Below are 14,058 nucleotides of genomic sequence, written 5' to 3' on the forward strand. Positions count from 1 at the left end.
GGGCCAGAATGCACAGGGAACAGGCAGCTGGTGAAGCTGCCCAGAAAGCCCTGGGCTACAGGGGAAAGCCTTGAGTTGCCCCCTGGTGCAGGCATTAAACCATCCTGAAGGCACTGTCTGTGCACCTAATCTGGAATCACCGTGAAGGGGACTGGATTGTAATCCAGATTGCAACATTCAGGCAGCACTGTGTTATGTAAAAAGAACGACATGAGCCCTAGGTGCTTTGGCTCAGTGGATAGAGCGTAGGCCTATGGACTGAGGGCCCTTGGTTTGATTCCCGTCAAGGATGCATGCCCAGGTTGCAAGTTCTATCCCCAACGGGGGGTGTGCAGGAGCCAGCCAATCAGTGATTCTCTCTCATCATTGATGTTTCTGTCTCTCTCACCTTCTCTGAAATCAATTTAAAAAATTATTTTAAAGAGAAAAAAAATGGCATGAATTAGATGCTGACAATGGACCAGGCCTGTGAAAAACCCTATGTGTTAGTTTCATAGACTCAGCTTCTGTGTATTGCTTTTTTATTGCTTTAAATAAGCTGCAACATCAATCTCTGGTTTCCTCAGAGATAAAGCTAGCATATGCTGGATGATGTAGTGTGGTTCTCAATTATTTTGTCAAAAACTTAATTCAATGACTTGCTTGTTTCAGTATCTAAAGAGAATGACTGCCTAGAAAGATAAAAATAGACACATGGAAAGTGTAGCCAAGTACTTTCTCTGGACAAAATCTCTTCTTCTTGACACTTGCCTTTGGAACACACCTGCCATTTTGGTGACTAGGGAATTTCAGATAAAGGACTCATTTAGTTGGTATGCTGAAGACTAGGGCAGAGTACATTTGATTGGTTATTTTACTTACTTTGCAATATAAATCCATTTCGTTTGGCTTAATGTTTAAAACCCATTATATCAGTGTTGGAGTAAGTTTCTTCTGGGCCCTGCTCACTGTAGCAATTGTGGAAATACTCCTTTATCCTGATTGACGATGCTAACTGTTGAGTCCAAGTCCCTGGACGCCAGATATTAGACGAAGAAGACATGAGAAGTCATGGGCATATGGGAGAGTCTTGATTGCAGCCCAAGTAGCCATTGCTTCTAAGGAGCCATTAGACAAAGCAGTTCTTCAAAGTAGCCCCACAAAGGCAGCCATTGTACACACAGCAGCCCCTTTATGTAAAAGCAGCCTCAGTAAACATAGGAGCTATCACACAAAGTAGTCTGACTAGGCAGCCTCTCACTGGCTGGTCAGTAACACATCTTTATACTAACGTAGACAAAAGAGGCCTCTTGCCAAAATAGTGACTTCAGTATTCGGGTTACAGAAAAGCACGCCTGCACAATTCATACAGTAAAACTGCTGTGTCCTTGCACCTGCATATGGCAACTTGGCCTTGAACATCTTGCACACTCTTATCAGGGTTCCCACAATCAGTTATATTATTATTCAATTAAATCAGCACTTTTTATGTGATATTAAATGACATTTAAAAATGTATATAATTGATTTCAGAGAGGAAGGGAGAGGGAGAGAGAGAAACATCAATGATGAGAGAAAATAATTGATTGGCTGACTCCCAAATGCCCCACACTGGAGATCAAGCTGCCACAACCCAGGCATATGCTCTCACCTGGAATCAAACTGTTATCTCCTAGTTCATAGGTCAATGCTCAACCACAGAGCCACACAGGCCAGGCAATGACATTTTTTTATTATTACTATGTTTCAAGTAAATATATATTTTAAACTAGAGGCCGGGTGCACAAAATTCGTGCATGGGGGGGGGTTGCCCTCAGCCCAGCCTGCACCCTCTCCAATCTGGGACATCCCTCTCACAATCCAGGACTGCTGGCTCCCAACTGCTCCCTGCCTCTGCCTGATTTCCCCTAACCACTTCTGCCTGCCAGCCTGATCACCCCCTAACCACTCCACTGCCAGTCTGATTGACACCTAACTGCTCCCCAGCCATCCTGATTGCCCCTAACTGCCCTCCCCTGCAGGCCCTGTCACCCCTAACTGCCCTCTCCTGCTGTCCTGGTCACCCCTAACTGCCCTCCCCTGCAGGCCTGCCCTCCCCAACTGCCCTCCCCTACTGGCCTGGTCTCCCCCAACTGCTCTCCTCTGCTGGCCCTGTCACCCCTAACTGCCCTCCCTGCTGGCCTGGTCGACCCCAACTGTCCTCCCCTGAAGGCCTGGTCCCCCACAACTGCCCTCCCCTGCAGGCCTGGTTGCCCACAACTGCCCTCCCCTGCTGGCCCGGTCACCCCTAACTGCCCTCTCCTGCTGGTCTGGTCACCCCTAACTGCCCTCCCAAGGAGTTCTGCCCTCCCCAACTGCCCTCCTCTGCTGGCCCTGTCACCCATAACTGCCCTCCCTGCTGGCCTGATTGCCCACAACTGCCCTACCCTGTAGGCCTGGTCTCCCACAACTGCCCTCCCTGCTGTCCTGGTCCCCCCAAACTGCCCTCCCTTGCAGGCCTGGGTCCCCCCCAATTGTCCTCCCCTGCAGACCTGGTCTCCCCCAACTGCCCCCAATGGCCCTCCCCTGCCAGCCATCTTGTGGCAGCCATCTTTGACCACATGGGGGTGGCCATCTTGTGTCTTGGAGTAACAGTCAATTTGCATATTACTCTTTTATTAGATAGGATGTTTTTATTGATTTGATTTTAGATAAGAAAGGAGAGGAAGAGAGAGAGAGAAAAACATCCTACACACCCCATACTGGGAATTGATCCTATTACTGGGGATGAGGCTCTTGGTGTGGTGTGTGGGACAACGTTCAACCAATGGAGCCATACTGGCCAAGACTCAAATAAATATCTTAATTTGATGATTTGATTTGAGGTTGTTTACAATGCTAATTAACTTAAGTGAGCACATATTTATATCTACTATTATTCTAGTCAATTAAGCTTGCCACCAGAAAAACACAAAATTTTGATGCAACTAGTCATTATCTATACATATAAAAGCCAAGCGACTGGAACAACTGAATGACCGGAATGACTGGAATGCCGGGTTGCTATGACGAACACTGCAACAGCCAACTGGCCCGATCAGGGCCCCAATCGACCCCCTCTCCCAACCGTCTGTGGCCCCTTCCCCTGGCCGGCCCAGCCCCTGATTGACCCAGGGGTTGGGTTGGCCAGCCAATCTCCTGTATCCCCTCCACCCCTGCTGGCCTGACCCAAAATTGCCCCCATAAGGGCAGGCCAGCTGGACCCCACCCATGCATGAATTTGTGCACCGGGCCTCTAGTCCTATCTAATAAAAGAGTACTATGCAGATTGATCATCACTGCAAAACACAATATAGCTGCCCCCATGTGGTCAAAGATCCTGCCCCCATGTGGACACAAGATGGCCACCACAAGATGGCCAGTAGGAGAGGGCAGTTGGGAGGCACCCAGCCTGCAAGGGAGGGCAGTTGAGAAGGACCAGGCCTGCAAGGGAGGGCAGTGGAGAAGGACCAGGCCTGCAAGGGAGGGCAGTTGGAGGTGATCAACCCTGCAGGAGAGGGCAGTTAGGAGTGACCAGGCCGGCAGAGGAGGGAAGTTGGGGGCAAACAGGCTGGCAGTGGAGTGATTAGGGGGTGATCAGGCTGGCAGGCAGAAGTGGTTAGGGACAATCAGGAAGGCAGGCAGGCAAGCAGTTGGGAGCCAGCAGTCCTGGATTGTGAGAGAGATGTCCAACTGCCTATTTAGGCCTCCCCCTTCCAGCCCAGCCCCAACTGGGCCCCAATCGGGGGCAGGGTAGGTGGCCAACATCCCTTAGCTCCTCCCTATAGCCATCCTGGCCAGATGCCACCCATGCATGAATTTGTGCACTGGGCCTCTAGTTGTAAATAATGCTGCAATGAACATAGGGATACATATATCTTTTAGAATAAAATTTTTTAATTTCTTCTGATAAATATCCAGAAGTTAAATGGATGGTTCTCTTTTTATGGTTTCTATGTCTTTTCTCTTGTTTGTTTACAAAATTTTTTTGTTAAAGTTCTCACTCCATATTTTCCCATAAGTTTGTGGGCATCCTTATAACCATGTTTTGAACTCTGTATCTGGTAGATTGCTTGCCTCCATTTTAATTACTTAATTTCTGGTATTTTGTTCTGTTTTTTCATTTGGGACATGTTTCTTTGTGTTCTCATTTTGGCTGCCACTTTGTGTTTATTTCTATACTAGAGGCCTGGTGCACGAAATTTGTGCACGGGATGTGTGTGTATCTCAGCCCAGCCTGCACCCTCTCCAATCTGGGACCCCTCGAGGGATGTCCGACTGCCCGTTTAAGCCCAATCCCACGGGTATCGGGCTAAACAGGCAGTCAGACATTCCTCTCACAATCCAGGACTGCTGGCTCCCAACTGCTTGCCTACCTGCCTGCCTGATTGCCCCTATCTGCTTCTGCCTGCCAGCATGATCACCCCCTAACCACTCCCCTGCCAGCCTGATCAATGCTTAACTGCTTCTCTGCCGGCCAATTGCCCCTAACTGTCCTCCCCTGTCCCCCACAACTGCCTTGCCCCACAGGCCTGGTCCCCCCAACTGCCTTCCCCTGCTGGCCTGGTCTCCCCCAACTGCCCTCCTCTGCTGGCCACATCACCCCCAACTGCCCTCCCCTGCAGGCCTGGTCCCCCCCAACTGCCCTCCCCTGCAGGCCTGGTCACCCCCAACTGCCCTCCCCTGCAGTCCTGGTCTCCCCCAACTGCCCTCCTCTGCCGGCCTGGTCACCCCTAACTGCCCTCCCCTGCAGGCCATCTTGTGGCGGCCATCTTATGTTCACATGGGGGCAGCCATCTTTGACCACATAGGGGCGGCCATCTTGTGTGTTGCATGATGGTCAATTTGCATATCGCTCTTTTATTAGATAGCATATTAGGTAGATCTGCTATGTCTCCCAGTTTTGCAGAATGATTTTATATAGAAGTCTTAGCACCACAGTCTCCCTGGTCACCTGAACCGGGTGCTCCAGGAATGTTTTTTTTGTGTAGATTGTGTGTGTCTTCCTGTTGTGGTTGAGCCTTGATTACTGTTTGTCAGTGGTTGAGATTGACCCTAAGGCTGACTGGCTATGAGGACGGGCCATGATGACATCATGGCCTGACTTTAGGAAACAGGATTGCCCCAGGGGGGCTCTGGCACCTGCCAAGTCCACCCATTGGGTGTGCTGTTTATGGAGCTAATCAAGTGGTGTTCTGTTCTGGTCAGAGGCCAGCCACCAGGTGTATTGGTCCTCGGCCTCTTGGGAGGAACTACAAAGTGGTCTGAGGTGAGTAGCCACCTGTGCTGCATCTGGAGGCATGTGGGAGAGCCATGCTGTGCCTCAAGGCTGGCTGCCACCTGCACTGGGCCCGAGGCCACTCAGTAAAAGGCACAGGGAATACAGAGGCCAGCTGTCACCTGCTGGGGGCTGCAGGCCTTGGGAAGTTTGTCAGAAAGCACAGGCCAAGGCTGTGGGTGACATGGCTGCAGAATGGGCCAAGGAAGCGTGTGAATCAGATGGATCAGGCTCTCAGGTAGTCATCAGGTCGGGGCCAGCTGTGTTCACAAGGTTAAGGCAGATTCAGATTTGGAGCCAGCCTGCCCCTGCAGGGCCTGTGGGGGAAGGCTCAGCACACGGACAGTGGCAGCCCTCACCCTACAGTCACACAAGTCAGTTTCTCCTGGTATGTGTCGGGCACCTTTTGAGCTGCTGTCCCTTTGCTGGAGCTCAGAGTGAGTGCCTGCGAGTGAGTGAGTCTGTGAGCAGGCCCTTTAGGAGGAGGCCTGGGTTTCCAGCCACCCTCTGTCTCACTGGGATCATCTTCACAGCCAGCTGCTGTGGGGACTACTTTTCCCAGCCCTGGATCCCTGAGCTGGGGACCCCCTCAGTCCTCAGTGGGGATCTCTGGAGCCAAGATATCCCTCACGATTCTCAACATCCTCTTGTGGTTTGTGGATCAACCCATTCTGCTCTTTACCATGACTGGCCTCCTTAGTTTTAAGAGTTCTGTTCATCTTGCCTTCAGGTGGTTCTCCAGGTTGATTGCCTGATAATTTAGTTGTCTTCTTCATGAGCTCATGGGAGGAGGTGAATACAGTGTTTATCTACTCCACCGTTTTTTTTAAACCTTAGAATATGCTTTGTTTTTATTTATTTACTTATTTACTTATTTTTTAAATCCTTATTGTTGAAAGTATTACATATGTCCCCTTTCTCCCCCACTGACCTTTCCACCCTGCCCCCACCCCCCACCTCAGGCCTTCATCACTCTATTGTCTGTGTCCATGGATTATGTATATCCCATATGAGTTCATTCATTGATTTCTTCCCCTCCCCTCACCCTCCCCTGCCTTCCCTCTTTGGTTTGACAGTCTGTTTGAAGCTTTTATGTCTCGGTCTATTTTTGTTCATCAATTTATATTCATTAAATTCCATATTAAATTCCACATATGAGTGAGATCATGTGATATTTGTCTTTCTCTGACTGGTTATGCTTTTACAGAGAGAGAGAGAGAGAGAGAGAGAGAGAGAGAGAGAGAGAGAGAGAGAGATCAATGTGAGAGTAAAACATCCATTGATTGTCTCCTGCACATGTCCCTACCAGGATTGGACCAGCAATCAGGGTATGTACTGTATTTTCCAGCGTATAAGACGACTGGGCGTATAGAAGATTTTCCTGGGTTAAAAAGTCTTCTTATACACTGGAAAATACGGTACCTTGACTGGGAATCAAACCCACAATGTTTTGTTTCTGTACAAGGGATTACCTTTCAGTGAGTGGTATGAGGCTCCATTAACTGAGCCATGGGGGCTTTAGTCCACCATCTTGACTAGAACCTGTATGAATTTTCAATTTCTCCAAATGTATACTTTTAACTTTTTTGTTTGTTATTGATAAAGTTTCATTACATTTGTAGTCAGAGAATATTAACTATGTATAAAGCCGTTCCTACTGGAACTTGGATGAAGAAACAGATACCATGAAGAGAAGAGTCATGAAGTATCCACACATACACCCCAAAACTGGCATATAACAGAAATGGCATTTCTGATGAGATAGGCAAATGATGAGAATGGCTTTTCTGAGGAGATAGGCAGGGGAGGGTGAGGGGTGGGTGATAGGACTTTAAAAATAATATTCTCAGATAATTACTTATCCTTATGGGAAAATGTAAAATTTAATATCTTCCATTTTCTTACACCAACATAAATTCTAGAATAAGACAAGTGTGGGGAAAAACATCTAGAGAAAAATAAGAGAGTTTTTCTAGGGCATCATACCTATTGCCTGTATGTATCCTTATCTTCATATCTGCATTTAAATACTATTCTCAACAGAGCATCCAGAGACATCCTATTAAATGTAAGTCAGATCATGTCACCCCTCTGTTCCAAACCTTCCAATTGATGGCTTCCTATGGCATTCAAAACAAAATCCTAAATATTCACAATAGCCTTCAAGCCCTCCCCCCACCCCCCCCCCCCCCCCCCCCCCCCCCCCCCGCTTCTTTTCAGACACTCTGGCCCCATTATTGTTTATGAAAAGAACCAGGTGCTCCTGTCTCAAGCCATTAGGTATTGTTTGTTTTGGCTATAAATTCTTTTTTTAAAAAAATCTTTATTGTTGAAAGTATTACATATGTCCCCCTTTTTGCCCTCATTTATCCTTTCTAGACAGTCCCTTCCCACTGCCTCAGGCCTTCAGCACCCCATTGTCTGTGACCAAGGGTTATGCATATATGCATACAAATCTTTTGGTAAATCTCTTCCCACTCACCCACCCTTCCCTCGAGATTCTACAGTGTGTTCCATGCTTCTCTGACTCTGAATCCACTCCATTCATCAGTATATATTCTTCATTAAATTTCACATATGAGTGAGATCATGTGATACTTGTCTTTCTCTCTGACTGGCTTATTTTGCTTAGCATAAAACTCTCCAGGTCCCTCCATGCTATTTCAAAGGGTAAGATATCCTTTTTTTTTATATATATAGTATTCCATGGTGTAAATATACCACAGCTTTTTTCTATCTACTCATCTACTGATGGGCACTTGGGCTGCTTACAGCTCTTAGCTGTTGTAAATTGTGCTGCTATGAACATAGGGGTGCAAACATTCTTGCTGATTGGTATTTTGGGTTTCTTAGGATATATTCCTAGAAATGGAATCACTGGGTCAAATGGCAGTTCAATATTTAATTTTTTGGAGTTAAGTGGAATTTTGGAGTTTAGATTCTAGTCCTTCCACTCTAAGTTATTGGGATAAAGTTTGCCCTTGAGGTTTTCTCTTTGTAATTTAGGAATAATAGACACAACCTTAGGAGATAATAGATATCTTCTTCTGTATAAAATGTATAATGTAGTAACTGAGACATTGGTATATACGCAATATATATTGGCAGAATCTGTGTGTAATACATTCAAAGTTAATATTGTTTAAAAGTTATTATTATTTTACATTTTACTTTGTAGCTTATAGTAGGTTTAGATTGGTATGGGCTTTCAAAGTCCTCTGGTGTAATTAACTTAAATTTAACTTAAATTTCTCAACAACTTCATTGACATAGAAAATCTACCAGTTCCACGGCAATTCTTTTATATTCACAGAATTGTTAGGCAGGTACTATCTTATAATTTTTATCTCTTTGTCTTATTCTTATTTTCTGGAAGCTTTAATTTTCATGACTTCAAACATTTGAATGTATCATGCATTAATTTCCTACTGCTGCTGTAACAAATGACCACAAACAGTATTGTAAAGCAACACAAATCTATCCTCTTTCCGTTCTAGAGGTCAGACCCGTGGGAGGTGCCTTGACAGGTGCATTCCTTCTGGAGGGTCAGGGAAGAGCCTGTTTTCTTGTCTTTTTCAGCTTCACTGCTTGGCTCGTGGCTCATGGCCCTTCTCCCCTGTTCAAAGCCAGCAATGGCTGGGCAAGCCTTCTCGTGTTATCTCACTCTGACACTCTTCTGTCTCACATGTTCCTCTGCTTCCCTCCTATAAAGACCCATGTGATGGCACTGAACCACATGGATAATCCCAGGCAATCTCCTCATCCCCAGATCTTTAATCTGCCATCTTATGTAAATTAACATATTTACATGTTCTGAGGATTCATTAGGACCTGGACATCTTTAGGGGACCATCATTCAGCTATCACATATCTAAATCTCTCTCTCTTAAAGCTTTATTAAAATAAAATCCACTCTCACAAAGTATACACATTTTGGGTGTACGGCAAATGGATTTTCACAGCCTGAACAAGTTTCTAGATGAAGAAACAGAGCAGTACCTGTTCCCCAACTCCCCACCCTTGGTGCTGTCTCCCAGTTGCTGTCCACACCCTCTGCCACAGCAGGTCGACTTCTCTGTCCTACTATCAGAGGTTATGCACTTCAATGAAATCACAAAATGTAGACTCTGTATCTGGCTTATTTTTCTCAACATTATGTTTGTACATTTTATCCATGTTGTTATTAATAGGTGTCCTTCATTTTCATTGCTGTATAGTACTTCATTGTATAAATGTACCACAATTTTCTAATATATACACGCGCTTATGGACATTTGACTCTATGAAGAGTGTTGCCATGAATTTTTTGCATGCCTTTTTGTGAATGTATGTACTCATTTCTGCTCAGAAGTGGAGTCACTGGACCATTTAGTATGCATGTGTTCAACTTTAAAAAATATTGACAGCCTGGCTGGGGTGGCTCAGTGATTGAGCATTGACCCATGAACCAGGATGTCACTGGACAGGGCACATGCCCTGGTTGCAGGCTCAATCTCCAGTAGGAGGCATGCAGGAGGCAGTCAATGGAGGATTCTCTCTCATCATTGATGTTTCTATCTCTCCCTCTCCCTTTCTCTCTGATCAGGAATCAAACCTGTGACCTCTTGGTCCATGGGACAATGCTGAACCAACTAAGCCACACCATCAGGTAAGGACATCGTGTCATGGCACTGTCATGTCAAGGCACATACCTAGGTTGCAGGTTTGATCCCTGGTTGTGGCTCATATGAGAGGCAACTAATTAATGTTTCTTACATCATTGTTTTTCTCTCTCTTTTTCTTACTTACTGTCTCTCAAATCAATAAACCCATCCTTGGATGAGGATTTAAAAATAATCTGAGATACTTGTTTTTATTATTGCTTTTCCTCTATACAGCAATACTATACATCTTTTGAATTAAAAATAGAAATTAAATTATATAACACACAAGAGTGTTGAAGTTTTAACAATTAATCTTATGAGACTTACATTTATTTTTTTATTTTTATTTTTTGAGACTTACATTTAGCCATACCCTTTTTTTTATTGTCATGTGTGAGACTTTCTCTTTTACATAAATGTTAGGAATAAAGTCCGTGGTGGTCCATTTTCAAGGCAAGGCATTTACCCCTGAATGGAAAATGACTGGTACTTTGCTAGCATAAGGGCCTGTGGACATGACAAAGTTCATGCATCTGGAGGGTCCCCAGGCAATCAGGATGCTGGGGAGGGGCCAACTGAAAGAGGAACTTAAACTGGAAAGGAAAGAATAGCCTATAAGGAAATAATGAGACTTAGGTGAGGTCTGGGCAGATTGTATACCCCATAGAACTCAGCCAATGAGGAACCAAGGAGGGACCTGAGCACCAGGGAATAAAATGTTGGTGGTCAGCCCTTTGGGTGTGCCTGCCCACCAGACACCTGATCTTGTCAGACCGACATTAAACACCTCACTTTTGCTGTACTTAGTATCTCCAATTTCTTTTTTATTTAATTTTGGACTGGTGAGTGTGTTTCCCATAATACATAAAGATTAACACATTCTCAGGAGAACACAAAGTAGGCACAAGAGATTACTTGCTGCTGACTGTGGTGCTTGCCCCTTTGGATTCCAATTTGGATATTCTGTCAATAAAAAACAACAGTTAAGAGCTCAATTTAGTTTCAAGGGACCAAAGTAATTAAATCAATACTCAGATAGTTTTATACATACCCATAAGTCTTTCACGTGTTTCATTTCCTATAATAGAAAAAAGTAATATAAAATTAAAAGTATTCATTTGCTCTTTTGGCTTTTAGAATAAGTTAATCAACTTAGTAAACAAAATTTGGCTTTTTAGTTTAAAAAAATGAAAGCTTCCTCCCCAAATCCTGTTGTACTTAAAAATCCATGTGATGCTCTCTGCCAACAATGTCATTTACACAAATATTTCTAAAATGCCTTTTGCATTGACGGCATAAAAGCTAAACATAGACAAAACTATATCACTTTATATTTGACTAGAGGCCCGGTGCATGAAATTCTTGCACAGGAGGGCGTGTGTCCCTCAGCCCAGCCTGCACCCTCTCCAATCTGGGACACGTCGACGGATGTCAGAATGCCCGTTTAGGCCTGATCCCAGTGGACATCCCTCTCACAATCCAGGACTGCTGGCTCCCAATCACTCACTTGCCTGCCTGCCTGATTGCCCCTAACTGCTTCTGCCTGCCAGCTGAATCACCCCTAATCACTCCCCTGCCAGGCTGATCGATGCCTAACTGCTTCCCTGCCAGCCTGGTCACCCCTAACTGCCCTCCTTTGTCAGTCTGGTCACCCCTAACTGTCCTCCCCTGCCAGCCTGGTTGCCCCAAACTGCCCTTCCCTGAAGGCCTGATCGCCCCCAACTGCCCTCCCCTGCAGGCCTTGTCCCCCCCAACTGCCTTCCCCTGCAGGTCTGGCCCCCCCAAACTACCCTCCCCTGCAGGCCATCTTATGGCGACGATCTTGTGTCCACATGGGGGCAGCCATTTTTTACCACATGGGGGTGGCCATCCTGTGTGTTGGAGTGATGGTCAATTTGCATATTACCTCTTTATTATATAGGATACTCTGTCATTCCCATTTAAAAATCTCTGAAAAAGGTAGTCCTTCAAGTAGTGTTTTAGGTACCCATAGCCTTCCATGAAATATCTCACTCGTTTCTTCACTGGCTCTTGCTCCGAATTGTGCTCAATGTCTTTCCCCCTTCAAATTATTCTCCCCTATTTACTGTTCTCTCAGCAATCTCCAGTTTGTTAGGAATGAATTTATTTATTTATTTATTTATTTGCTTGCTTATTCATTCCTTTATTCCTTTTTCTTCTTCTTCTTTTTTTGATTGCCTGCTGTGTATTGAGCAAGATTCCAGCCTTTGGACATAATGGTTATCAGAACAAAAATAAAGTTCCTCTCCTTACAGAAAAATAAGGAAAGAAAATCTATCATCAATTTAAAAATGGACTAAGGAAATAAAAATGAGTAAAATTGATCATTTGGAGAGTGATTAGTACTATAAAAAAACAAAATGCCTCAAAGATATGAAATAATGAGGAACTTAAACTAATAGTTAAAATTTATTGAGAGCTTACTTTATTTTGTGCTCACATCACTTTGTATGACACTTAAATGCTCTTAATCCCTCCTCAATAAAGCCACCTCACGTAAGTTCAGGAGGCAGAGAGGCCCAAGCAACAATCAAGATTTTATTGAAAAAGCAATAAAGAATAAGAAGAAAATAAGAATACAGGAAACAATAAATAAAAAAATAAAGGAGGAAACAAGATGTGATAAAAGATTTAAAAAATTAAAAACCACCCTGTATCTATCTCTTTGCAATAATTTCAAAATATTAGTTAAATGAACCAGTTTTTAAAAATATATTTACTCAAAGAGGAATTGAGAATAAAAGTAAATGTAAAAAAAATTGAACCTATAATGAAATACTTTTGAAACATTATCCAGAAAGAAAGAAAGAAAAGAAAAGAAAAGAAAAGAAAAGAAAAGAAAAGAAAAGAAAAGAAAAGAAATACTGTGATGAAGTTTACAACATTAAAGAAAAAGATTGGGAATCATTTGAAGAGATGCAGAAAATATCTGGTAAAATTAAAGATTCATTCAAGATAAATGGTCACAACACCATAAGGAAAGAGAAAACTACCATAATCTGGCCATAAGGACTAATTAAAAACAGGCTGAAACAAAAATACATAATGTTGAATCATGCCTTTAAAATATGGAACAACAAAATGGTCTACATAGTTATAAACCACTAGAAATCTGATGCATTAAAATTCATGCACTAGAGGGGGGAAATCCTTCAGCCCAGCCTGCCCTCTCTCACAGTCTGGGAGTCCTCAGGGGTGGGAGGTGACTCAGCGATCAGGGTGCCCCTATCACACCTCTGTGGCTGCCACGGCAGGCAGGGCAAGCCTCGGGCGGCCCTGGTTACCTGAGCCTCTGGCAGCCCTGGATGGCTGGGCAACCACCATCTGAGGCTTGCCTATGCCTTGGGCACTGCTTGGGCAGCCGACATTGAGGCTTGCCTGCTCCTCAGGCCAGCCCTTGGTGGCTGGGGGCTGAGGGCAGGTCCAGCTGCACCATGTGCCTACTGCCCCCTAGCAAGGCTAAAAGGACTGGGGGACTTTGTCAGGGCTAAGGGGACTGGGTGCCTCCATCTTGTGACTAAGTGCAACGCCATTTTTGTGATAGTGTGACAGTCAATTTGCATATTCCCTCTTTATTAGATAGGACTAGAGACCCAGTGCATGATTGAATCATGTATGTACAGGGTCCCCTACAGGCTTTCACTTTCGATTGTGGTTCAGCTGGGTGCCTGTCTGCTGGTGCACTAGGCCTTTCAGAAGCCTCTGGTGCAGTGGAGGCTTCTTAAAGGCCTGATGCCAGAGCAGACAGGCACCCAGCTCCCCCGCTTTTGATGGTCCGCTTCGGGATGTGAGCTCGCTTCCCCAGAGGCCCCTTCTGTTCCGCAGCACAGTCATGGCGCAGATGCTGAGCTCGTGCTCAGCGTCCCGCTGACCCAATCGGCTACCCCGGCCACCCCGAGTCCCGCCCCTGCGCCTCCCACTAGCCCAATCTTGGGCATAGCGGAGTGATGGTAATTTACATAATACCTTTTTATTAGGTAGGATTGTATTGGGAGATTCACTGATTATTAATATTAGTAAAATAAATAATTGATGTAAAGATTATTTGACAAAACAAACATTTTTTATAGAGAACATTAAGAAAATACAAGAGTATTAACAAACTATTAATAAGAGAAT

General features: G+C 44.7%; 1 protein-coding gene across 3 annotated transcripts in view; it reads right to left on the reverse strand.

Annotated features, from left to right (window-relative positions):
* Positions 1–10,721: 10,721 nt before the first annotated feature.
* LOC129149614 (GLIPR1-like protein 1) overlaps positions 10,722–14,058 on the reverse strand; it is a 28,012-nt gene continuing 24,675 nt past the window's right edge. For 2 of the 3 annotated variants that reach the window (XM_054718390.1, XM_054718391.1), the window contains exons 5-6: positions 10,970–10,996; positions 10,722–10,881 (exon numbers count right to left, since the gene is read on the reverse strand). In XM_054718390.1, the coding sequence (XP_054574365.1) occupies positions 10,790–10,881; positions 10,970–10,996 (119 nt within the window). In that variant the 3' untranslated portion in view covers positions 10,722–10,789. The remainder of the gene's footprint in view (positions 10,882–10,969; positions 10,997–14,058) is intronic. The other variant, XR_008556486.1, reaches the window with a different exon arrangement.

The sequence above is a fragment of the Eptesicus fuscus genome, chromosome 7 (assembly GCF_027574615.1).
Source record: "Eptesicus fuscus isolate TK198812 chromosome 7, DD_ASM_mEF_20220401, whole genome shotgun sequence".
Lineage (NCBI taxonomy): Eukaryota > Metazoa > Chordata > Mammalia > Chiroptera > Vespertilionidae > Eptesicus > Eptesicus fuscus.